This window comes from Martes martes (genome assembly GCF_963455335.1).
Source record: "Martes martes genome assembly, chromosome: 13".
Lineage (NCBI taxonomy): Eukaryota > Metazoa > Chordata > Mammalia > Carnivora > Mustelidae > Martes > Martes martes.
This window is the reverse complement of record NC_137901.1, coordinates 26,740,892-26,767,655: the sequence shown is the minus strand read 5'-3', so window position 1 is coordinate 26,767,655 and position 26,764 is coordinate 26,740,892. Positions and strand designations below refer to the sequence as shown.

General features: G+C 41.5%; 1 protein-coding gene across 1 annotated transcript in view; it reads left to right on the top strand.

The window, feature by feature from the left end:
• Positions 1 to 4,867: 4,867 nt before the first annotated feature.
• The window catches only part of KATNAL2 (katanin catalytic subunit A1 like 2), a gene marked incomplete at both ends in the record, with an annotated part of 68,214 nt that continues 46,317 nt past the window's right edge, over positions 4,868 to 26,764 (top strand). Inside the window, one exon of the mRNA XM_080821721.1 lies at positions 4,868 to 4,918. Coding sequence (XP_080677847.1) covers positions 4,868 to 4,918 — 51 coding nt within the window. The remainder of the gene's footprint in view (positions 4,919 to 26,764) is intronic.

Genomic DNA, 26,764 nt, shown 5'->3' with positions numbered 1-26,764 from the left:
ATGTGTGGAATTGTTGAGCCACTATATTGTATACCTGAAACTAATATAATAATGTATGTTAACTCTACTGGAATTAAAATTTTTAAAAAAGAAAAAAAATTATCTGTGGAACAGAACTTTGCCCTTTTTTTTTCCTTTTAATTCATGTGGGTTGGGGATGGAGGGTGTGCATGCTTAGGTATATCCTAGGTACTAATCTAAGGATAAGTTTACTCCCCAGAGGACATTTGGCACTCGGCCAAGCCTGGAGACATTTTCGGTTGTCACAGTTCTGGGGAGTGTTCCTGATATATAGTGGACAGAGGCCAGGGATGCTGCTAAAACATCCTACTAAGCAAAGGTCAGTCCCCCACAACAAAGAATTATCTATCCCAAAATGTCAATAGTGACAAATTTGAGAAACACCACGCTAGCCCAGCAAATCTAGCTAGCAGAGAACTTCAGTGAGAAAAGCTGAGTTCCTCTGTTTTTTTCCCTTTTAAGTAAACTCTATGCCCAACGTGGGACTTGAACTTACAACCCTGATATCAAGAGTCACATGCTCTATTGACTGAGCCAGCCAGGCGCTCCTGAGTTTCTTTCTTAAAGGGAAAACATGCGTTTGCATTTACTTTTTCTTTTAAAAAAGTGGTGGCTTTAATTAAAACGAATTTTAAGACAGGGTGAGAGAAGATTGGAGACAAATGTGTCAAGATGAAGGCTTTGGATGATCTTGGATAACACACAGGATTTTTAAGTACAGTGTGTAAGATCTCTGGTCCAGAAGACTAACTGTAGAAGTAACTCTGTGGGTAGGTGATGTCTAAAGACCTCATCTGAGAATCTCCCCTCTCAGCCCTTAGAGTCCCTGCCTCATTATTCTTCATCTAGAACATTTCTGACCTTGCAGCTCCTGGCAGTCACCTTTTCAAAGTCCCCTTCATTTCTGAAGAATATTTTCACTAGATAAAGAATTCTAAGTTAATGATACTTTTTTTTTTCTTTTAGCATATATAGAGTTGTATTTCTATAATTATCTGGATTCTCAGGTTGTTCCCATGTCTTGGCTGTTGTAAATAATGCTGCAATGAACTTGAGGGTACAGATATCACTTCAAGCTGGTGACATCATTTCCTTTGGCTCTATATCCAGAAGTGCAATTGATAGATCAAATGGTAGTTCCATTTTTAATTTTTTGAGGCACCTCCATACTGTTTTCCATAGTGGTTGTACCAATATATGTTGCCACCCCTAGTGCATAAGGGTTCCCTATTCTTTGCATCCTTGCCCACATTTGTTATTTGTCTTTTTAATAATAGTCATTCCAACAGGCATAAGATATATCTCGCTGTCTTTTTGATTTGCATTTTCCTGATGACTAGAGATGTCGAGTACTTTTCATGTACTTGTTGTTCATTTGTATGTCTTCCATTTTTTATTTTTGTATTTTTCTTTTTTAAGATTTTATTTATTTATTTGACAGTCAGATCACAAGTAGGCAGAAAGGCAGGCAGAGAGGGAGGAGGAAGCAGGCTCCCCACAGAGCAGAGAGCCCAACGTGGGGCTCTATCCCAGGCCCCTGGAATAATGAGCCGAGCCGAAGGCAGAGGCTTTAACCCACTGAGCCACCCAGGAGCTCCTGTATGTCTTCCATTTTTTAAATTGAATTGTTTGGTTTTTGTTTTGTTTTGTTTTGCTATTGAGTTGTGTAAGTTCCTTCTATAGTTTGGATATTAACCCCTTTGCAGGAAGATGGTTTGCAAATATTTTCGTTCATTCCATAGGTCAGTCTTTCCATTTCACTGATGATGTTTTCTGTTGTGAAGAAGCTTTCCAGTTTGCTGTAAGCCCTATTGTTGATTTTTGCTTTTGTTGCTTGTGCTTTGGTGCATATCCAAAAAAAATCATTGCTAAGACTGATGTTAAAGGACTTTTTCCTATGTTTTCTTCTAGGAGTTTTGTGGTTTCAGGTCTTATGTTTAAGTTTTTAATCCATTTCAAGTTAATTTTTGTTAATGGTGTAAGATAGGGGTCCAGTTTCATTCTTGTGCATGGGAATATCTTGTTTTCCCAATTTATGGGGGTAGGCATGCTGGCTTCATTCAGGAGAAGCCATTTATTAAAGAGACTATCCTTCCCCCATTAAGTATTCTTGACTCACTTGTCAAATATTAGTTGACCAAAATGAATTTCTTAATGTGAGTCTTGGTTAGAAAAGTTTGAAAGCCAGTGGTCATGTGAAGGAGATTCCTTAGAAAAAATTACATTAAATTTGGAAATAAAGCAAAACAGTGCAGCATGACCTATCAATGTCACACTAGAACCATGTTTAGGAGGCCCAACCTCTATCCAATAGGACTTTCTGTGATGGAAATGTTCTACGTGTGTGGCTGCTCAGTTTATCAGCCACAAGCTACATATGACAACTAAATACTGGAAAATGGGGCTAGTGGGATTGAGGGATTGAATTTTTAACTTTAATTTAATTTTAATTAAAATTGGAATGTAAATGGTCAAAACTAGAGGAATGTATCTATGCCCCTTAGAAAAAATTCCAAAGGCTATGATTGTATTACCCTGTAGAACATTAACCAGTTTTGTATTTAACCCAGCAGTCTTTTTTTTTTTTAAAGATTTCTTTTTTTTTAATATTTTATTTATTTATTTGGGAGAGAGAGATGGAGAGAGATCACAAATAGGCAGAGAGGCAGGCAGAGGGGGTGGGGGGGGGGAGCAGGCTCCCTGCCGAGCAGAGAGCCTGATGCGGGGCTGGATCCCTGGACCCTGAGCATTGACCTGAGTCGAAGGCAGAGGCTTTAACCCACTGAGCCACCCAGGTGCCCCTTTTTTAAAGATTTCATTCATTCATGACAGAGAGAGAGCAAGAGAGGGGACACAAGCCCAGAGGAGCTGGAGGAGGAGAAGCAGGCTTGATCCCATGACGCTGGAATCATGACCTGAGCCGAAGGCAGCCACTTAACTGACTGAGACACCTAGGTGCCCCATAACCCAGGTCTTATTCTAACTTTGTTCTCTTGGAAGGCCTGTGAATATCTGGTACCTCAAAATGCTATTTAAACCACTTTTACCATTTCACTGGCTCCCTCAAGGACCTAAGGGACATCTTTGCCATGCGTCCATTCATATTAAAGAGAATTCCGTTTTGAAATTTTTGAAAATCATGTCAACAAAACAATGTAATAAGTGCAACAGGAAAGGTATATAATGAAATAAGGAACAATTTTCTCTCTGCCTAAATTCTGCCTGGGTAAGTGTAGTGATTGGAAAATCTCCATTGAACTGTCCTAGAAGGTGCTGTCTAAGCTGAGTCCTAGGAGACAATACAGGCTTTTGTTAGGCAAATGAGGTGAGAGTGATCCTCTAGGCAAAAGAAACTGTTCAGGAGTATTTCTCAAATTCATGTAATCTGGTGATGGGGTTGGGGGAGTGGTTTGCCTCGACTGGGCTGGGAATGACAGGTGAAGCTGGACAGGGAGGGTAGCAGCATGGCATAGTGGAAAGGCAGACCGGATAGTTTTGCATCCTAACTTTATCTTGTTGGATAATTTAAGATTGGCTAATTTGGCTCTTTGAGCCCATTTCCACAACTGTAAATTGGGAGTGTTAATGAATTCTGCATGGGGTGTTAGGATTAAATTAGGTAACCACGTAAGTCACATAGTGTGTTTTCTGGTGCCATAGATGCTTAATAAATTAATGTGAGAGTGGTCAACAGTTTCAAATGGTGCTAAGTTTAAATAAGATTTAAAAATTTAAATAAGATTATTTAAATAAGATTTAAAAAAAGGTGTAAAATAACCTATAATTGCCTTTCCTAATTAGGAAGTTATTGAAGACTCTGATAAGAACAGGTTCAAAAGAAGAGGAGCAGAATGTGTTGAGAAATGGATGGGAGGTGGCAAAGGGAAGAAGACAGTCCTTTCAAAAAGCTTGAAGTGAATGGAAGAGAGGGGATTCAATCCAGCAATTATAAGATGAGAGATCTGGGGTTTTGCTTTGTTCTTTTTTGTTTTGTTTTGTTTTTTTTTTAGATTGAGGAAACTTGAATTTTTTTTTTTTTTAAATTCTAAGGGTAGAGAATGGAAGAAGCAGCCCGAAGATAATGAAGAGGGGATGGTTTAGAATTAACAGCAAGCAAGACAGAAGGCAAAGACACTGAAGGCACAAAGTAGTTAACACATGAAGAAAATGGAGCAGAAGGAAATGTCAAGTCCATGTTTGTCCGCTTTTAAAGTGCACAGGTCCAGAGCGAAGGGAGTTGGAGGAGAAGGGAAAGGTTGACGCACACTTTGCATCCCAGAAAGCCTCTGACAGCCAAAGTCCACAGCAGATTGTTCCACTCTAAAAGGACCACTTGCAGACATTTCAAAGTAAAGCAGAAAGTTCCTTCCAAACCTTACCTTAATACGTGGGGACGAGGGGGAGAGATGGGGACCTGGAAAAGACGGGGTGTCAAAGTGTAGTCTTGGGAACGTAAGCGCTGGGTCACAAAGGCCTGAACAGCAGCCGAAATCAAGGACAAATAGTACGATACATAAACTTGGTAACCTGGCATTTTGGAGACAGAAATGAAGTGAACCAGAACAACCTGAAGCCCCGCCCCAAGCCCTGTCAATCATCCCCTCTCCCTCTCTTGATTGGTCAGGGCCCTGCAAAGGCTTTGGATGAAACGTGCTTATTTTAATATTGATTGGCATGAGAAAGAATCCATCTTTGTCCAGCGATTGGCTGACCTGTCCAGGCTCCGGCCAATCCTGAAAGGGGCGGGCTGGTTAAGCGTCAGGTTTCCCTGAGCAGTTTTCTCTGGAAGTACTGGTCAGGCTAATGACTGGCTCTTTTCACTTCTCCGGCCCTGAAACCGTAGCTGATGGAGCTTTCTTACCAGACCCTCAAATTCACGCACCAGGCACGGGAAGCGGTAAGGAAAGTACATACAAAAAAAAAAAAAAAAAAAAAAAGAAAGAAAATTGTACCAGGAGCTTTGGTCTCCTGTTACTGAGGGCCAATTTGCGTGTCCACGGTTGCTGTGGCGACGAGTTTCCCTTCCCCTCCCCCCAGCCGAGTGGCGCCAGCGCTGGGAGGGACCTTAGGTCCCACAGGTCTAATCCAGGACTGGGTTTAAGGCCGTGATGGGAATAGGCTGGGTCTGGAACAGAGCGGGGTTTGAGAGTGCCTACGGATTTGATGAAAGGGACCGCAGTTTGTGACTTAGGAAACGGTGTGGTGTTTATTAGACCGGCTGTCTTGATGGGTGAGCAGGTGTGGGGAGTGGTTAAAATAAGGATTGTTGAAAGGCCAGGCAGCTCTCACCTGAGAGTTGAGACCCTGGGTTCTGATCCTGATTCTCCACTTACCAAGGCCGAGAGAATTTACGTATTTAATTCCCCTCTCGGGCTTCAATTCTTAGACTATAACCCTTTTCACACGAAGATTACATGGGCTTTACAGTACACACAGTGGTTTCGGTTGTACAGTCACTGGTGAGCAGTACTTTACACAACAATGCACATGAATTGAGGGCATACTCAATGCTTGGCACTGAGGAAATAAAAACAATGCTTTGGGGAGGAGGAAGGATAAATAAAGTTTTAAAATGCTGATATCTGAGCCCTCACCTCTAGAGATTCTGATTTACTGATTTTGGGTGGATTCTGTGCATCAGCATTTTTTTAAAGCCCAGCAGGTGTTTACATGTGTAGCCAAGGTTACGAACCACTGCCCTAGTGTCTCCCATCTTAAAAAACAAACTAATAATATAGAAAAAGAGATAACCGCCTGGTTGGCCTCACATTCCCCTTTATGTACCAACCTCTCTCTGTTTCTCTCCAGCTTCTGGAAAGGGTTGGTGTTGCTAGTGTCTCATCTCTGGATTGTCTTCAAGCCTATTTCAATCTAGCCCAAATTACCTGCATCCTAACCTTTTTGCACTGGCTTTTAATAAAGCAGATTCCTGGACCTCACCAAGATTTACTGAATCAGAAACAGTCCCGGGTGGGGTCTTGAAAAGTGCATTGTAAACACACACACAGGTTTGAAAACCACTGCCCTAAATAGTCTCATATATTTTCATGATTTCCAATGCCATCTATATGCCAACAACCACCAACCCCTCACTGACTCTAGAGTGGTGTCCTAGAAGGTGGAATACAGAGAGGACCATGAATCAACTGATTGACAAATCAAGGGGAGTATCTCAAGTATCTGCATCTGAATTTGCTCAATATCTAACTTTTTGTTTCCCTTCTGAAACCTATACCTTTCCCAGTCGTCCTCCACCTGGGAATGTGAAACCACCATCCATCAGTTGCTCAAATCAGAATTCTGGGAGTCATCCTTAGCTCCTTCCTCCTAGTCCCTCCCTTCTGTTCTCTACCTAAGGAAGACAGCAGCAAATCTTATTGATTCTGCTTCTGAAATAGGTCTTTAATCATCCTTATCTCTACAGCTGAGATCCTGATCCAATCCACCACAATCGCTTACCTATCCACAGCAGCTTTCTAACTATTCTTCCTATTGGCTTTTGCCTCCCTCTAGTCCATTCTTCATCCAGTGATCTTAAAATTATGTCACTCCCTGACTAGGATCCTTTATTGGCTTTTCATTATACTTAGAGAAAAACCCCCAAACCTTGACATGATCTACAGAGCTCTGCAATGGTGTAACCCAGCTCCTGTATCTGGTGTCTTCACTACTTTTTGCTTTGCCTCCCACTGATCCAGGCACACTCTCTTTGATCTGACTTGTCTCCGAATGCCACATACTCTGTACCATGAAAATTAGTATTTAATTGTGGTTAATTTATTTTTATTTCTTAAGATTTACTCATCCATTTGTGGGGAGCAGAGGGAGAAAGAAAGAATCCTGAAACAGGCTCCCTGCTGAACAGGGAGCCCAATGTGGGGCTCCATCCCAGGACCCTGAGATCATGACCTGAGCTGATATTAAGAGTTGGACACTCAACTGAGTGATCCACCCAGGTGCCCCTAATTTTTTTTAAAGTAGGCTCCACATGGGGCTTTAACTCACAACCCAGATCAAGACCTGAGATCAAGAGTCAGCTGCTTGACCAACTGAGAAACTTAGGTGCCCCTAATTTGTGATTAATTTATGTTACAGATTCCTGCATGTGACACAGCCTGTCAAACAGAATTCATGTAACTTGAAGGCAGATCCAGTTTTACTTCTTGTTTTATTCCCTAGATGGTGCTGGGAGAAATATTTAGGTATGCCCATTGATGGCTTGATTTTGCAGGGGGTGTAAGTGCAAGAAGTTGTGCTGATTAGGGGTCTGCAGAAGGAAGAAGATAGAGGTGGGTGTGGTGATTTGGTGAACTGGATATAAGAAGGATTGCATGTCCACAAGGAATTTTGATCATCTACATCATCTACTGTATTAGAATTTCCAGAATACTTCCTTTTTATTTGGTTGATTTTTATTGTTGTTTCAAATTATATATCCATACATATACGATTGCTCTGAGATCTTTAATTTCTCCAAGGAGAAATCCTCTACACCCTCCTATAGGAATAAGGGCACAATAATCTTGGTTGCCACCATCGGTGGAGTTAAACAGGGGAAGACAGCTGTGTGTGGGGTGGGGGACTTCTCCTCGCTGTTTGGTGCACAGATTATACTTAATTACTCCTTCCTTAATTATGTAATTGCATACTTTTTTTTAAATAGTTTTTTTTTTTAATTTCTTTTCAGCGTAACAGCATTCATTGTTTTTGCACCACACCCAGTGCTCCATGCAATACGTGCCCTTCTTAATATCCACCACCTGGCTCCTCCAACACCCCCCCCCCCCCTTCAAAACCCTCAGGTTGTTTTTCAGAGTCCATAGTTAATTACTTTTTCCTTTCCAAAGTTTGTGTGGTTGAATTTCTTCTCAGACTAAACGTCCAACCTTTAGCCAGGGTAGAAGAGGGATTGTCACCTGATTGGGTTGGGGAAGGGAATTTCTTATATACTGAGTTTAGCCTGCTCCTATTACTATTTCGCTCCTTAGAAGTGCCTGGTGACTCCAGAAGTGCCCAGTGCACTCAGTTCCTGTAATTGTCTAAGGTGCTGTCGTACTTAGGTGCTTCTTGTTGACAACTTTCTCTATAGGTGTTGATTTTCTTTGATTTTGGTTGTCTTTTGCTTTTGTCTTTCTCTGTTCTCTCAATTCACCTGGCATTTATCCAATTGCTTTCCATCTGTCAATTTTATTGTCATATTTGTCTGTTGTCACTTGCTCTTCTAGGGTTGTTGTCCTTTTTCCCCCACCCACTTCTGCTCTAATCTTTATTATTTCCCTCCTTCCCCTGGCTTTTTTTTTTTTTTTAATTTGTTTGTTCTTCTGTCTCTAGCTCCTTTAGGTGTAAGGATAGATTGTTTATTTAAGATTTTGAGACTTTTCTTGCTTCTTGAGGTAGGCTTGTGTTGCTATAAATGTTGCTCACATTTAATGCAATCTTTATCAAAATACCACCAACATTTTTCACGGAGTTAGAACAATCCTAAAATTTGTATGGAATCACAAAAGACCCTGAATAGCTAAAGCAGTCCTGAAAAAGCAAAGCAAAGCTGGAGGCATCACGATTCTGGATTTCAAGCTATGTTACAAAGCTGCTATCATCAAGACAGTATGGAACTGGCATAAAAACAGACACATAGGTCAATGGAACAGAAAAGAAAACTCAGAAATGGACCACAACTATATGGTCAACTAATATTTGACAAAGCAGGAAAGAATATCCAACGGAAAAGAGACAGTCTCTTCAACAAATGGTTTTGGGAGAACTGGACAGCCACCTGCAGAAGAATGAAGCTGGACCATTTCCTTACACCATACTCAAAAATAAAAAATGTGAGCTAGGAAACCATCAAAATCCTAGAGGAGAATACAGGCAGCAACCTCTTTGACCTCAGCTGTAGCAACTTCTTACTAGACACATCTCTGGAGGCAAGGGAAACAAAAGCAAAAATGAACTATTGGGACTTCATCAAAATAAAAAGCTTCTGCACAGCAAAGGAAACAATTGACAAAACTAAAGGGCAAGAGGTTTTCAAACTTATTAATTCTTTCAAATAACAAGCTCTTAGTTTTGTTGATCTATTCTATTGGTTTTTTTTTATTTCTTTATCATTGATTTGTGCAATAATCTTTATTATTTCTCTTTTCCTCCTGGGTTTGGGCTTTATTTGCTATTCTTTTTCCAGCTTCTTTAGGTGTAAGGATAGATTGTGCATTTGGTACTTCTCTTGTTTCATAACCAACACCAAAGACATACATTTGTGAGAGAATATTATGAGTAATTATATGCCAACAAAATAGGCAATCTGGAAGAAAATGGGTGCGTTCCTAGAAACATATAAATGACCAAAACTGAAACAAAAAGAAATAAAAAACCTGAACACACCCATAACCAGCAAAGAAATTGGAGCACTAATAAAAAATCTCCCAACAAACAAGAGTCCAGGGCCAGATGGCCTCCCAGAGGGATTCTACCAAACATTTAAAGAAGAATTAATACCTGCTCTTTCAAAAAATAGAAATGGAAGGGTGCCTGGGTGGCTCAGTGGGTTAAGCCGCTGCCTTCGGCTCGGGTCATGATCTCAGGGTCCTGGGATCGAGTCCCGCATTGGGCTCTTTACTCAGCAGGGAGCCTGCTTCCCTCTCTCTCTCTCTCTGCCTGCCTCTCTGTCTACTTGTGATCTCTCTCTGTCAAATAAATAAATAAAATCTTTAAAAAAAAATAGAAATGGAAGAAAAACTTCCAAACCCTTTCTGTGAGGCCAGCATTACCTTGCTCCCAAAACCAGACAAAGACCCCATCAAAAAGGAGATCGCTGATGAATATGGATGCAAAAATTTTCACCAAAATATTAGATAACAGGATACAACAGTACATTAAAAGGATTATTCCCCACAACCAAGTGAGATTTATTCCAGGGCTGCAAGGGTGGTTCAACATCTACAAGTTGGTGTGATAAATACCATACAATAAAAGAATGACAAGAGCTATATGATCCTCTCAATAGATGGAGAGAAAGCATTTGACAAAATACAACATCCTTTCTTGATAAAAGCTCTCTGTAGTGTAGGGATAGAGGGAACATACCTCAATATCATAAAAGCCATATATGAAAAACCAACAATGAATATCATCTTCAATGGAGAAAAACTGAGAACTTTTCTCCTAAGGTCAAGAACACAATAGGGATGTCCACTCCCACCATAGTATTGGACGTCCTAGTCCAGTACTAGTACTGTACATAGTATGTACCTAGTCCAGTACATAGTACTGGAAGTCCTAGCCTCAACGATCAGACAACAAAAAGAAATAAAATGCATCCAAGTCAGCAAAGAAGAAGTCAAACTTTCACTTTTTGCAGGTGTCATGATACTTTATGTTGGAAACCCAAAATACTCCACCCCAAAATTGCTTACTCATACAGGAATTCAGCAAAGTGACAGGATATTAAATCAATGCACAGTAGTTAGTTGCCTTTATATACACTAACAATGAAGCAGGAGAGAGAGAAATCAAGGAATCAATCCCATTTACAATTGCACCGAAACCCATAAGACACCTAGGAATAAAGCTAACCAAAGAGATAAAGGATCTGTACTCTGAAAACTACAGAACACTTATGAAAGAAATTGAGGAAGACACAAAGAAATGGAAAAACACTTCATACTCATGGATTGGAAGTACAAATATTGTTAAAATATCTATGCTACTCAAAGCAATCTACACATTCAATGCAATCCTTGTCAAAATACCATCAACATTTTTAAAAAACTGGAACAAACAATCCTAAAATTTATATGGAACCACAAAAGACTCCAAATAGCCAAAGGAATGTTGGGGGGTAGGGACAAAGCTGGTGGCATCACAATTCTAGACTTTAAGCTATTTTACAAAGCTGTAATCATCAAGGCAATATGGAACTGGCACAAAAACAGACACATAGATCAATGGAACAGAATAGAGAGCCCAAAAATGGACCCTCAACTAATCTTTGACAAAGCAGGAAAGAATATCCAATGGAAAAGAGACTGTGTCTTCAACAAATGGCGTTAGGAAAATTGGACAGCCACATGCAGAAGAATGGAACTGGACCATTTCCTTACACCATACACAAAAATAGACTCAAAACAGATAAAAGACCTAAATGGGAGACAGGAATCCATCAAAATCCTAGAGGAGAACACAGGCAGCAATCTCTGAGATCTTGGCCACAGCAACTTCTTGCTAGACACATCTCCAAAGGCAAGGGAAACAAAAGCGAAATGAGCTATTGGGACTTCATCAAGATAAAAAGTGCACAACAAAGGAAGCAGTCAACAAAACTAAAAGACAATCTACAGGATGGGAGAAGATATTTGCAAATGACATATCAGATAAAAGGCTAGTATCTAAAATCTATAAAGAACTTACCAAACTCAACACCCCCAAACAAATAATCCAGTCAAGAAATGGGCAGAAAACATGAGCAGACATTTCTCTAAAGAAGACATCCAAATGGCCAACAGACGCATGAAAAAATGCTCAACGTTACTCTGCACAGGGAAATACCAAAACCACAATGAGATACTACATCACACCAGTCAGAATAGCTAAAATTATAACTCCAGAAACGACGGATGGCAAGGATGCCAAGAAACCCCCTTACACTGTGGATGGAAATGTAAACTGGTGGAGCCACTCTGGAAATAGTATGGAGGTTCCTCAAAAAGTTAAAAATAGAGTTACACTATGACCCAGCAATTGCACTACTGGGTATTTATCCTAAGGATACAAACATAGTGATTCAAAGGAGTACCTGCATCCCAATGTTTATAGCAGCAATGCCCACAATAGCCAAACTATGAAAAGAGCCCAGATGTCCATCAACAGATAAGTGGATAAAGAAGGTGTGGTATATATATATGATAGAATATTACTCAGCAATCAAAAAGAATAAAATCTTGCCATTTGCAATGAAATGGATGGAACTAGAGGGTATTATACTAAATGAAAACAATCAGAGAAAGACAAATATAATACGATTTCACTCATATGTGGAATTTAAGAAACAAAAACAGGTGAACATAGGGGAAGTGAAGGAAAAATAAAAAGATAAAAACAGAGAGGGACATAAACCATAAGAGCCTCTTATCTATAAGAAACAAACTGAGGGTTGCTGGAGGGGATGGAGGTGGGGGGATGGGATAATTGGGTGATGGGTATTAAGGAGGGCACATGATGCAGTGAGCACTGGGTGTTATATGCAAGTGATGAATCACTAAATTCTACCTCTGAAAAGAATAATACAGTATATGAAAATACAGTTAATGAAACTGAATTTAAATAAAAATTTTTAAAAAATTAAATAAAGGAGAGGGAAATCTTGAACAAAAACAAAAAACCAAAATAAATGTAGCTTTCAATTAGAATAAGACTTTTTCCCATCTGTAGACCTCTGCGCCTTTCTTATTTTCAACTTGAATTTAAGATCCTCTAAAACGTGCTAAGGGCAAGGAAGCTCTGAGGAGCAATTGCTTCAGTGTTTTTAATTTGACCACACAATTCAAAACAAATAAACAGTAATTGGTATCAATGCACAGGAATACATTTTGGAAAGCCATAATTGATCCACACATTCATATATACACACAGAATAATCCTGGAATAAAGTTAATTTTATTCCTCATGTCATTATATATACTATTCACAAGTAGTGACTCTGCCTTTGTGAGACTTTTATTATTAAAAAATATCTGCTATAAGTGTTAGCTAATTAATGAGGTGGTTGACTAGGTTTTTAAATGAGTGTTGTTAAATGGCTTAGCTTTTATTAATTGCATGGGCCCCTAAAAAAAGAGTAATTGAAAATTTAATTACATCAATGTTTTTCTTCAAAGAACTGAGGCTTATTAAACTTTAAATGTTCAAACATTTAAGCATCTATTGAAATACCAATAGCTATAAACAATGTGCAGTTCTAAATACTAATTAAACAAACTCTAAATCACCATAAAGCAAAGCTGAATTTTAAGTAACTTTATGTTTTAAGTGCTCTTCTCTGCTTTTACATAAGGAAGATTAACCACTTCACTACTGACCACTGCAGCAGCCTTGTGGGTATCTTCTAAAATGCTGTGGCTGCTGTAGGACCACATTCTTCCTGGACGTGGACCAAGGAAGGGAGACTGATCAGACAACTTGGAGCACTTTGCTAATGTCACACTGCTACTCTTAGAGACTTGTTTTGTGTTTTATTTCCTTTTTAACTGCTAAAAGAGAATGTGAAAGTGTACAGATATGAATTTGTGTATTTGAAGGTTTGGTATAAAAATACCTTCTTTTGGAAAAATAACATTTATTAGGTTTTATTTTTAAATGTAAAAAGTATATCACAACCCAGATAAATCTTTTTTTTTAAGGAGTTTATTTCCTTATTTGAGAGAGAGAGCACGTGTGTGGATGTGTGAGCAGGGAGAGGGGCAGAGGGAAAGGGAGAGAACCTCAGGCAGACTCCCCACTGAGTGGGAACCCGAGGCGGGGCTTGATTCCAAGACCCCAAGATTATAACCCCCAGCCGAAACCAAGAGTTGGGCACTCAACTGACTGAGCTACTCTGGCACCCCATCACCCAGATAAATCTCGTATGCATTAAAAAATTTGATATAACCTTCTGCTTTCCGCTGTGATTGAGTAACAGGTACCAGACTAGCCTTCCTACTGCACACAGCTAGAAACCTGGCCCACGTATATGAATAATCTATTTTCAGCCAGTGGACAGTGTGCTCATGAGAGAAGGGCTTCTGCTTGGAAGCAGTAATTGGGTTCTGGCACCCAAGGGAGTATCTATGCCGAGCAGAGATGAGACAGAGTACAGTTTGGGAAGACTTAGATGGTTAACGGTAGGAGGAAAGGGGACCAGAGAGGAGGGAGCTGTGCAAACAAATTGCTCCATATTTCTGAGTTTTGGGCTGAATACTAAGCTGTGCATCTACAGAGTGAAAAAGTACAAAGCTGGGGAAAACCCAGTCGTCAGGGAACGATAAGCTGAACAGCTAGTGGTGTTCATATAACCTCCTTATGACACTGAGAGGTATTTTAATGCCAAGCAGCCCGAGTGGAGAAATGATGTGGAAGAGCAGAGCACTTAGTGGAGGTTCCAGGAAGGCTGTGCATTAGGAGTAGGCTGAACAAGCCCTAGAGGAAGGCTTCTTTAGATCTCTCTTTCCTAACAAAGCTTAAAAGCACAGCTTGATAGGGTCAGATAATTACCTGCCAAAATAAAACTTAACACTTAAAAGACAAGAAAATCCAGACATTCACAAAAACTGGCATCCAGTTAAAAAAAAAAAACAAAAAACTACTAGTGGTTATAAGAAATAGGAAAAACGAACAAAACCAGGACAAAACTCAGTCAACCGAAACAGATTCAGAAATAGTGAAGAAGACAGAATGGGCAGACAAAGACTTTAAAAATAGCTGTAATAAATATGTTTAAGGGGAATTTAAGGAAAACAATTCTGAAAAGGAAAAAAACAGAAGATACACAAAAATAAATAAATAAAACACAGTTCCCAGAGTTGAAAAAGACAGTATTTTAATCAGAAAGACTCCCTGGAAACCAAATTGCAGCACATGGAGTTTGAAGAAAAAAATGGACAAAGCCTCAGTAACACGAAGGACAGTATCAAGGAGTTGAACAGACGCACAATTCATATCCCAGAGCTGAGAGGAAGAGGAGAAAAAAAAATATGAAGAAATCATGGCTAAAAGTCTCCCGCAGATCCAAGAAACTCAAAAACTTCCAAGCAGGACAGACACACTCTTGGCTGTGACAAAGCAAGATGCTTTGTTATGAATGGCCCTCTGGAGACACCCACAGGGCAAGAAAAGGAAGGAAGCTTCCAGCCAACAACCAACAAGAAGCTAAGGCCCACAGTCCTCCAGCTCATCAGGAACTGAGTTCTGCCAACAACCATAGGGGCAGAAGGAATGTGTTTGGGTGACAGAAATGTTCTAAATCTGGATTGGAGTGTTGATTACGTATGTACACACATTCATGGGACTGTGCGCTTAAACTGGATGCACTGTACCGTATGTAAATGATACCTTAATAAAGGTGATTTCAAAAGTGGTATGAAAATTCACACAGTACCAGAGAGGTGTACAGTGGAAAAGTAAATGCCTTCTTTCCTACGCTCCACCCCCTACCCATTTCTGCTTTCTCACCCTGTAAGAAACTATCATCTGTCGTTTCTTATAAACTATTTAAGAATATATTTGTATGTCTTAAGTGCATATTTATTTCTATATTTTTTTCTTTTCACAGAAGAGATCATTTCCTTCCTTCTGTATTTCCCTCTTACTTTATTACATGTCTTTTAAGTGTCTTCACAAATATTTATGGGGAGCCTGAGTCAGATATTAAGTTCTGGGGATATGGTAGTGAAAAAAAAAACACTGCCTCTATCTTCGCTGTGACTTTATTTTAGTAGGGAAGGCAGCTAACAGGTAAACTGGAACCTGAGGAGAGGAATTGCTGAAACATAGAATAACCGTTAAGTCCAACTTTGGTAGGTAATGCCCAATAATTTCCCACGTGGTTATATCCGTCTATATTGCCCTTACAATGCATGATAATTCCCATTGCTCGACATCTAAGCAATATATGTTCTCAATTATTTATCCTTTATTTTACGTTTCCTTGAGTACACATGAGGTCAAGTACCTTTTTGTTAGTTTCTTAGCCATTTGAATATCTCATTTTGCAAAGTACCTATTTCTCTTGTCCGTTTTTTTTTTTTTTTTGGAAGAATTATTATTTATTTGACTGACAGAGATCACAAGTAGGCAGAGAGGCAGGCAGAGAGGGAGGGAAGCAGGCTCCTGCTGAGCAGAGAGCCCGATGCGGGGCTCGATCCCAGGAGCCTGGGATCATGATCTGAGCCGAAGGCAGAGGCTTTAACCCACTGAGCCACCCAGGCGCCCCGCTTGTCTGTTTTTCTATTGAATGAGTTTCTTTTTAATTGTTTTGGGAGGAACTCACTATACATTAGTATATTCTTTTAAGTGCTGATATTTGTAGCATACCAACATATTCACTTTTATGAACACAAATTCATATTTTATTTTATTTTTTTAAAACCTTTTATTAATTTTTTTAAAAAGATTTTATTTTATTTATTTGACAGACAGAGATCACAAGTAGGCAGAGAGGCAGAGAGAGAGAAGGAAGTAGGCACCCCGCGGAGCAGAGAGCCCGATGCGGGGCTCGATCCCAGGACCCCGGGACCATGACCCGAGCCAAAGGCAGAGGCTTTAACCCACTGAGCCACCCAGGCACCCCACAAATTCATATTTAAAAAAAAGGTCATTTTGGGGCGCCTGGGTGGCTCAGTGGGTTAAGGCCTCTGCCTTCGGCTCGGGTCATGGTCCCGGGGTCCTGGGATCGAGCCCCGCATCGGGCTCTCTGCTTAGCGGGGAGCCTCCTTCCTCCTCTCTCTCTGCCTGCCTCTCTGCCTACTTGTGATCTCTGTCTGTCAAATAAATAAATAGAACCTTTTTAAAAAAAGGTCATTTTATTCATGTTTTCTTCTACAGTTAGTGGGTTTTGGGTATCCTAAGAAAATCTTTCCCTATTCCAAAATCATGAAGATATTCTCTTGTATTATCTTCTAAAAATCTTACTGTGTTCACATTTAGGTCTGTAATTCATGCAAAACTGATTTGTGTGTGTGTGTGTGCGTGTGTGCATCTGTGTGTAAGGGATGAGGTAGGCATATAATTTTTTCCAGAAGCATTTGCTGAAAAGATGTCCTTCCCCACACTGTTCTTTGTCCATGTATACGCAGAATTGTTTCTGGGCCTTCAAGTCTGTTCCACTGGTCTAGTTGTCTACTTCCTATGCTAATACCACCCTGTCTTAATAACTGTAGTGGCACAGTCTTGGTATCTATTAAAGCAAAGACTTCTACTCGTTCTTTTTTGTCAAGTGGTTACTATTACTGACAACATATAGTTATGTATTTTAGAATCAACTTGTCAAATTCCACAAAGATTGTTGGATTTTGATTGGGATGGAATTGAACCTGAAGATAAAGTTGAGGAGAACTGGCAAAAAACAATAGGTCTTCTGATCAATGCCTATCCTTTTTATTCCAACTTTCTTAATTCTTTTCAGTAGGAATCAAGAAGTCTTCTGCATAGAGATTTTGCCCATCTTCTGTTAGATATACTTTCAGTCCTTGATACTATTGTAAATGTTTTTTACGTCACTGTAAATGGTTTCTTGTTTTTTTAAACTTCATCTTATGTTATTGATGTGTAGAAATACAATTAATTTTCGTATATTGATTTTATTTGAGCAACATTCCTAAATTCACTTACTCTAGGAATTATTTGTGGATTCCTTTGCCTTCTTTATCTATGCAATCATATTATCCATGAAGAAAGACAGAGTTGATTCTTTCAATTCTTTGCCATTTGTTTTTTCTTGCTTAATCTTACTGGTTAAGACCTCTAACAAAATGTTGAATAGAAGTGGGGATAAGAGGCATTGTGCCTGTGGGAGGTACTAGCAATCCAGAAACATGTTTTGTTTTGTTTTAATGTAGGCTCCACACTTGGTGATGCCCAATATGGGGCTTGAACTCACAATATTGAGATTGAGACCTGAGCTGAGATCAAGAGTCAGACGCTTAACCAACTGAGCCATCCGAGTGCCCCTCAATCTAGGAACATCTTAATCCAGTCTCAGGGACTGAGATTTTTCTGGGCCACATAGAGAATGAGAGACTGATCTTGGGCAATTTAACTTCTCCTCTGTCCTTATTCATGGGACTGAGCCCTTCATAGGTTTTTACCAGGGTCCCCTATTAGGCTGGGTCCTGGATCCCAACTTTTGTACCTATAGCACTTTGAGGTTGTCAAACGTACTACTCAGCATCTTAGCTTCTTAGAGGGAGGTAAATGAACTTGGGAAAAAGTGGCTTCAAATGCCTTGATCACGTCTGTGTATTAATGAACACACACACACACACACACACACACACACCCCACACAGGTATATCTGTAGGGTAAAATCCTGTAAGTGAAATTGCTATATTTAAGAGTTTTTATGTGTGCATATTTGACATAAATGCATCTGTAGAATAAAATTCTTGCGGAAATAAATGAAAACCATCCAAGTGAGAGCAGAAGCCCTTTATAGAGAATGTGCTGGAACAAGGGAGTCAGGTACCGTCACTTGCATTTGGCAGAGAATCAAAGGCAGGCAAAGGAGTGGGAAAGCTTGGCAGTGGAAAAAGGAAAAGCTTCAGCTATTTTCTGACTAGAGGTTGTTGACCTGGGACAGATGAATGCAGGCTAAAGAGAAGCAGGGTACCTTATGTGACTGATTTGGAGACCGTATTTGGCTTTCTTTGCTTGGGCATCATCTGGAAGCTGGGGGGAAAAGTTGGGAGGCTGACGATTGTTGACCAAACCCTGACCATTCTGGGCCAATTACCACAGAGGTTGTGATTCCAGTTCCTGGACGGCTTGCTGTAGAGTTAACGGTTTGGTTTTCTGGGATGGTTGCCGCAGTGGTTACGGTTTGGCTTCCTGAACTTATGTGGGTCTGACCACTAGCTATTGATATATTCAGTCTCTTGTCCTAAAACTGATATGGCTGTACTGAAGAATGTATACAGTAAACATTTTGCCTGGTAACTTCAGTAGAAGTTGTATCAATTTCTGCATATGCTGGTAACGCGTGGTAATTTGCGCCAACACAGCCGGCTGTTCTTTTGAACTTTATTCGTCTGATATGTAAAAATTTGTATCACATTATGTCTTTCTTTGCATTTTTATAAGGTTGAGCATCTTGTCACATATTTAAGACTCATTTGTGTTTCTTTTTCAGTGGTCTATCTTCTCTTCTGTTTTGCCCATTTTTGAAGTAAATTGTTGGTATTTTTTTTCCTGTTGATTTGTGGGTACTCATTATATATAAAGGAATTTGGCCTTTTGAACATTAATAAAATCGTAAATATCTTTCCCGGTTATTGTCCTTTGACCTTGTTTTTTATTTCCAAAGTTTTTATGTAGCTAAATTTATCAGTCTTTTTCTTTCTTTTTTTTTTTTTTAAGATTTTATTTATTTATTTGACAGAGAGAGATCACAAGTAGGCAGAGAGGCAAGCAGAGAGAGAGGAGGAAGCAGGCTCCCTGCCGAGCAGAAAGCCTGATGTGGGACTCGATCCTAGGACCCTGAGATCATGACCCAAGCTGAAGGCAGAGGCTCAACCCACTGAGCCACCCAGGTGCCCCTGTCAGTCTTTTTCATTAGTGGTTTCTGGGGTTTGTGTCTAAGAAGGCCTTATTTACTCTGAGATTAGAAAACAAAACAAAACCATGCTAGGTAGTTTTATTTCTTTATTTAAGTACAATCTGGGGATACTATTTATTAACTAAAACGATGTCTTGTTTACTGAGAGGTGACTTGACAAAAGTATAATCAATCTTAAAATCCCCAGTGAAACCCAGGCTTCCCATCTTCAGCAGTCTGAAGTATTCTCCAGGCAGGGAGGCTGTGGCACAGAGGCTCACAGGGGCAACACTGGAAAAGTCCAGGAGTCAGAGTCCAAAAGTCTCCACAAAGCAAAAGATTCTGGTCTCCTTCAGAAGTCCTATCCCCTAATCCCCACTGCCTGTGTTTTCCTCCCCCCAAATTCCATGTCCAGGGCAAGTCTTCAGTTTACCGGTGGGAGAATCTCTTCTTGGAATCTTTCATTGTCTTGGCCATCATCCGGGCAGTTTGTTGGTGGGTTTCCTGCTGCTGACCACCGTGCCTCTTGGCCCTGCTGGAGCTCCGGCTGTCAGAACGCGGCTTCCCCAAGAAGAGGTTCAGATGGTCGCTCCGTCACTGCGGCAGGGAGCATGGCTGCTTCCTGGGCGGGGGGATGATGCTGGCTTGATCTGCTGCTCCTCCTAGTTCAGACTTCTCTTGGCTCCTTCAAACACAAGAAGGGGGCCAGGTCAACCAGTTGAAAGGGTCAGCTCTTACTGTTAGGTGCAGATCAGATATTCGTTGTCAGTACTCTGTGGCTGCCGCTCTTGGGTGTCCCAAAGTCACATGTATGTCTCCTACCATGCCCCATGATCTTCTGGACTTTCTTAAAGTTTCAGTGACAATGAATTTTCCATAATTTATGTTTCTCCAACTAGGACGTGATTGTATATTTATGCGATAGAGCTGATCGGCATAAAGTCTCCAAAGTGGATGGGCTCAAGAACAGAATGGGTGACATCCTCCTGCTTCCAAGATGGATGTTGCTTTTAAGTCCCGGGATGCACAGTTGCACAGGGGGATCATTTTGTGGAGCTAGGCACACTTAGAACCGGAAAACATCTGCATCTTGAATTCATTCTGCGCCCAGGAAATCTAGCTGCTTCCTCTTCCAGGGGTGAAGACAGTACTTCTTGCTTTGGTTTGGAAGGAGGACACTGACTCAAGGGCAGATGTGGTCAGTAATCGGCCTGTACCGTGGGCGATGGAAGGGCTGGCAACGCTGGCAATGCCTCCGTGGCGACCTCTCTCAGCGTGGCTGAAGGGGCTCCAGATGGCCGCGGCTTCTCTGACTTGCTTTTGTTCACCTCAGGTAACCTCTGGCCTGAGTCCACGTTTTCACTAGTGCTTTTAGAATCATTTTTAAGTCCTTTTTCTCCGAATGCAGTAGCTGAAGTTTTCGTGATTGTTTCCTTTTTCCTTTGTCTTCGGGGGGCATAAAGGCATGGTGGCTGGTTCCAACTCATGATGCAGGCCTCAGCCTCACAGAGGAGCCCACCGACTTGCTGTCTGCATCAGAAGCTTTTATTTTCCCTTCCTGAGTCCTCGAGCTGTGAGAACTTTCTCTTTCACCTCAGGCAACAGGCCTCCTGCCCACTTTCCCTATGTCTAAGCCGTCTAGACTTTGCTTGTTTTTGTCTGATTTGGTTTTCTGGGAGCCTTGCGCTTTTGCTCAAGGCATCCAAAGCAACCACCCACGGAGGTGAAAACAGGGGTGCAGTGGCCCTCTTTCCTTCTTTCTCAACACCCCTGGGGAAGGCGTGTCTTCTTTGCGTCGTCTCAGGACAGAGGCCTTGGGCTTTCTTCTCCGAAGAAGACCTGGTGTGATTTCTGGCTGATCAAAGCATTGGACTCCTCCCAGCCCTTGGTACCTACCAGGAGTTTGTCCCTTTAGGATGATGGGTGCCCCTTGCTTTGACTCACCGCCCCTTCCCCTTGGGGCCATCAGGGTGGCCTTCTTGCCTGAGCCCTGGTCTGTCCTGAGAGGCAGCAGAGTGGCCTCCCCCAGGCCTCTGGCATGCAACATGGGCCTGCGTTGGCCATCTGTGCCTGTCCCCAGACTGCTCCCGGGGAGTAACCAGAAGATTCCTCCTCTGAGGAACAAACTGGAGTACCTCTGTGGCTCTTCCTTGTTTCCTCTCAGGACTGTGGAACACCAGGTGGGGCCTCTGTGTGTGTGTGTGTGTGTGTGTGTGTGTGTGTGGGTTCTGTCTGTGCTCAGGGTAGTCCTGCCTATACCTGGAAGCTCTGCAGGGCTGTGGGTCGTCTCCCTCCATTCCCGCCTCCTGAAGAGCTATGCCAGGGCACTTTGAGGAATCTTCTTCCCCAGGTAGGGTTCAGTGTCTGATCCACAGGAGTCAATTCTGCCGGTGTTTGTGCAAGTGAGTGACTGTCCGTCTCCCCCCCACTCTCCCCCCAATTCTCCGTGAGCATGGCTAGAGATGAGCCCGGCAGACGACCTCCTCAAATCTCGCTGCAGCTTCTCTGGGTAGAGGCTGGTGAGCAGCCAAGCCCTCAGCTCCCGCACAACTGAGTGCCCCGACCTTGTGGCCACCGCCCAAGCGACCTCGCTGCTGAGACCCTGAGCCAGGCTCCGTCACACCTGTGGCTGGGTGCGCCCGGAGGGAACTAGGTCTGCAGTCTGGGTGCTCCCAACACCCCGGCTTCTGCTCCTCTGGGAGCAGAGCCACTGCAGCGTGCAGCCCAGGACAGAAGGAAGCCCCCTCGCCAGATCCTGGCCTCATAAGTATCCCAGCTGTCCTCCCTTGGGCACTCTAAGCGGTGCGCCCCAAAGAAATGAACCCCTGTGGGTGGTCCCTGGGCTGCTCTGCCCCTCTGTGATCCTGAGACTCAGCAGGAGCCAATCAGCAGTGACCATCCTCGTGCCCTACGCCTGCTGTTGGCTATCTTAATTTTAACCTCAACCCAGCAACACGAGTAATATTTCCCCCATTTTATGGATGAGGAAACTGAGGCTCAGGGAGATCGAATTAACTTGCATGTGGTCACATAGCAGAAAGAGATGAAGCCGGAATCTGAATCTAGGTAGCCCAGGGCTAGGGCGAGCCCTCACCTCTGAACAGGGGGAGGAGCTGAGGCCTAGAGACAGGATTAGTCTAAAGTTGGACAGGGTAGCGCTGTGAGGCTGGTAATAGCCCCTACCTTGGCTTGCCCCCAAAACAGTGTGACACAGGCATCAAATAAATTCTTCAGTGAATGAATAGCCATTGGCTCGGACCATCTGAACGTCCACGGTGGGGCCTGAGCCAGATCAGCCTAAGGGCCCCGCCCCCAACCCAATTATCCTTGAAAGCCTTACCCTTCTCTTGGAAGGACTACATTTTATTACTATTATTACCATTAAAAATAATCACTTGGGGCACTTGGGTGGCTCAGTGGGTTAAAGCCTCTGCCTTTGGCTCAGGTCATGGTCCCAGGGTCCTGGGATCGAGCCCCACATCGGGCTCCCTGCTCGGCGGGGAGCCTGCTTCCCCCTCTCTCTCTGCCTGCCTCTCTGCCGACTTGTGATCTCTCTCTGTCAAATAAATGAATAAAATCTTAAAAAAATCACTGAATAGTCTTAAGATGACAGCATTGATCATAGCTCCTTTAATTAGCTCAGACCTGATTAGATCCTAGTCAGATCTCCAGGAAAGCCAGACCTCTTGCTCCAATCAGGGAAGTTCCACGGTTGTTCTTCCTTTATTTTTTTATATTTAAAATGTTTAATCTTTTGAACAGTTCTATAGGTATATAATGTGAAGCATTATCAACTTTTCCCTCAATTCTTTCCAGTTGTCTTAATATTGTTTACGTAATTTGTTTATATGGTAACCTATATTCCCTCCCCCATTATTGTAGGTTTTAAAGCTATCTCAAGTCTTAGAATTTATTAGATTTAAGAATTCTTGGCGGTCATTATTGTTTTTGATATTCTTAGTAGTATCAATTGGCAGTTCTAATATCACGTGATTGCTTCCATAACTTCCACAAGTCAAGTTTAAAGGGAACAAAGAGAATAAATAAAATAAAAACACCACATTCCCACAACCAAGATACACTAAGGTGTTAACCAAAGGTGAGTGTATGGATAGACACTCTTCCAGATCTTTTTCTATGGGTGTATATACAGATACATGCTCGCGCGCACGCACACACACACGCGTTTTACCAAAATGAAATCATATTAAACAGTGTTCTTTAGGCAGCTAGTTCTCTGACCTGGATCTCGCATTGTATCTGGTTGTTGTAGCCCTCACATCTCTTTGAATCATCACAGCTTTCCCCACCCGCTACCTTCTCTGTTGTTATTTTATTTTTAATAACACTGGCTTGTTCAAGTTCAAGAAACCAGAAGGATTGTTCTCTAGAACATCTCCCCTTCCAGATTTGTCTCACTGCTTCCTTGAGGTCTCACCTGATGCTCTATCGCTGGTGAATGAGAACTTGGTTCTAAAAGCTTGATGGATTTCAGTTAAGTTCTTTTATTTACCTTAGTGGTGTTACTGAAAACTTCACCTTGCACACATCAGGGAACCGACAGCTCCTGTGACAGCTGTCTGATCTCCCTATCGCGCCGCTCTGTGATAAACAGAAAGTAGCCTGTGTCAGCATGGCTTTTGGAAAAAAACACAAATATTGTAATTCCCTAACCTAGTGCAGTGTTGAATAACAATGGCGTGGTATGGAACGTCTCCCGTTTCAGTAGACTTTATAGTTCTCTGAAATCCCAAATTCCATAACCAGTTCACACCCAGGATTAACACATAAATGCCTCCTCTCGTGGAACACTGTTTCTGAGAACAGCTGATCAGTTCTGACTTTATATTAGATACACTGAATGCCTTTCCTGGATCTGTAGACACTTTCTTGGTAGTTCTAGTGCTTTGTCAAGTTGTACAGCATTTGAAACTTAGGAAGATTCCTGGTAGAAACAGGAGGTAATCAGGAAACAAACAAAAAACAAATTAGAACCTATGGGTATATATTCAAGCTTTTAAGTGAATATTAGAGGCAGGGACTGTAAAATAGAACTATACTAAAAACATTTGAAAGAAGAAATGTGTCCTTTTTAACTTTTTGTTTTTGAGATGGAAAGCTTAATGCAGAATTTGGATCTTATTACAGAAATTGAAACGAGCTCATGCAAATTAATCTCCATTGCACCCGTAAAAAAGAAATTAAAAGCACTAATGTTGCATGTGGTGTATATACAGTAACATTTCCTAAATATCTTCTGGGTCTAAAACTAGGAATGATATTCAATGCTTCCTTTTCCTCAGGCTACAGTATCATAGGATTCAATTTTGAATCTGATAATGGAGGCATTTTTGTTGCACAATTGCCCACAAAGGAAATGAAGGAAGAAGAAAACAGCCAGATCATTGAAGCAGAGACAAATGAGACACTGCAGTTAGATGTTCACTTCTGGACCTCCTTTCTTTGGTAGACAGAAACTAACTGAGCATCTAATTGTGTCCATTTCAGGGGTATACCATCTTTCACAGTTTAAATTGACCATTTGTTGGTGGCCCATTCTTACTTCTTTAATTCAGAAGACAACTTTCTATGCTATTCAGAATGGCATGAGAATAAAGATGTTACAGATCTGGTAAACTTTACACTCTTAATTAACAAATTCATGAGACCACATTCTGTGTTTCAAGTAATAGCAAATCTTAAATATTTAGCATTAGATATGTGAGTAGTATTTTCTTATATCTTTTTTCTATTCTCACTTCATTCTGAATTCCTATCAAACTCATTTCCAAGAAAAAGTTGAAGTATTATTTCAAGGCCCAGAGCCCCCAAATACAAGCTGTTTTGCCATGTGCTTAGTCAGAAAGCCCTTTTTGAAGCAGCTTCGTTACCAAACAGAATTCTAAGTCACTGAACCAAAGGGTGTCCCTCAATCCCCATTGTCTGCCATACACATCAGGACTATCTGCCAAACTTGGTGATTCCAGTCAAAGACCCCTAGAAATACTCTTGACTGGAGCTGGGACAGCTACCATTTTCCAGGAATGCAATCGAAGCCCTGGACAAGCTCTCTGCTAGGTTATTTATATTCTCTGAAGAGTATGGCCAACATGGCCCAGATCAGCCCAGGTCCAGAGGTACCTCCATCCCAAGACTGAGAGCTTTGCTTCCCTCTTTATCCTGCTCTACTGTGAGTTCCCCAGGTCAGTGGGTCACTGTTTGGGTGGCACTCCAAGGATGCTAACAGGAATCTGAGGGAGATAATTCTGACAGATCCTCCAGCTCAAGTTTTCTCGGGGTGGGTGTGAGACCCAAGGTGTAGCTATGGATGGCGGACAAGAAAACTCCTAGGTTTCTCTGCAGCTGTGCATGTGCAGTGAGGTGAGGTGGGGTTTGGATTCCCAGGGGGTGGGAAGTGTGGTGTGGAGGAGGTGACTTCAAGTGACTTTGTATGAATGTTTCCCTCCCAGTGAAAGAACATGGCCCTGTGCCCCATACCTACCAAGACTGGGGCAAAGAACCTGGATGTCAAGAGTGGCTCTTCGTGAAGGTGCTGGGTATAATTCTTTGGCCCAGAAATTTTGTGATCTGGGGACAGTTGAACCCAAGTTGAGGTTATGTTTGCTTTCTACTTGCCAACATTAAATTTAAACAATTCAAAAGTATATAGATTGACCCCTAAGTTGCTGTGCCCCTAGCCTTCCTCTACCCACAGGTAATGATGTATCTGGGTTTTCAGTCCTTACTTTTTCTATGAGTGAAAGATTGTGGCTGTGTATTTCTGTGACTTTTCACTTTACAGTAGGTCTTAGAATTAGGTAGATCTACACATGCTGGGGTAGAAAGATTTTTAAGACGTATTATTAAGGGGGAGGGAAACAAGATGCCCAACAGCATAAACAAAATTATTCCATTTTTGTAAATTTTTAAAAAGTTGCGCATATGCATGTTGCTATATTTGTAATTCCTTTCTGAACCATTACACAAGAAATTACAAATAGTGGGTAGCGGGGTGCCTGGGTGGCTCAGTGGGTTAAAGCCTCTGCCTTTGGCTCAGGTCATGATCCCAGGGTCCTGGGATAGAGTCCCGCATCGGGCGGTCTGCTCCGCGGGGAGCCTGCTTCCCTTCCTCTCTCTGCCTGCCTCTCTTGTCTACTTATAATCTCTGTCAAATAAATAAATAAAATCTTTAAAAAAAAATAGTGGGTAGCATGGAGAAAGAATCTTCTCTTTTTAAACTGTTTGTACTATTTGAACTTTTTCCTTTGTTAAATTTAATTCAAGCCTGTATTTTAAACTTTCTTTCCCTGAGTAACACAATATTTGGGGGGGGGGCAGTGAGTGGATGGAGAGAAGACGTAATGTCTTCAGAATCTTTCTTTGTCAGTGTGTAGAGACCCACCTCATTCTTCTTCTTCTTCTTTTTTTTTTTGTTTAAGATTTTATTTATTTATTTGACAG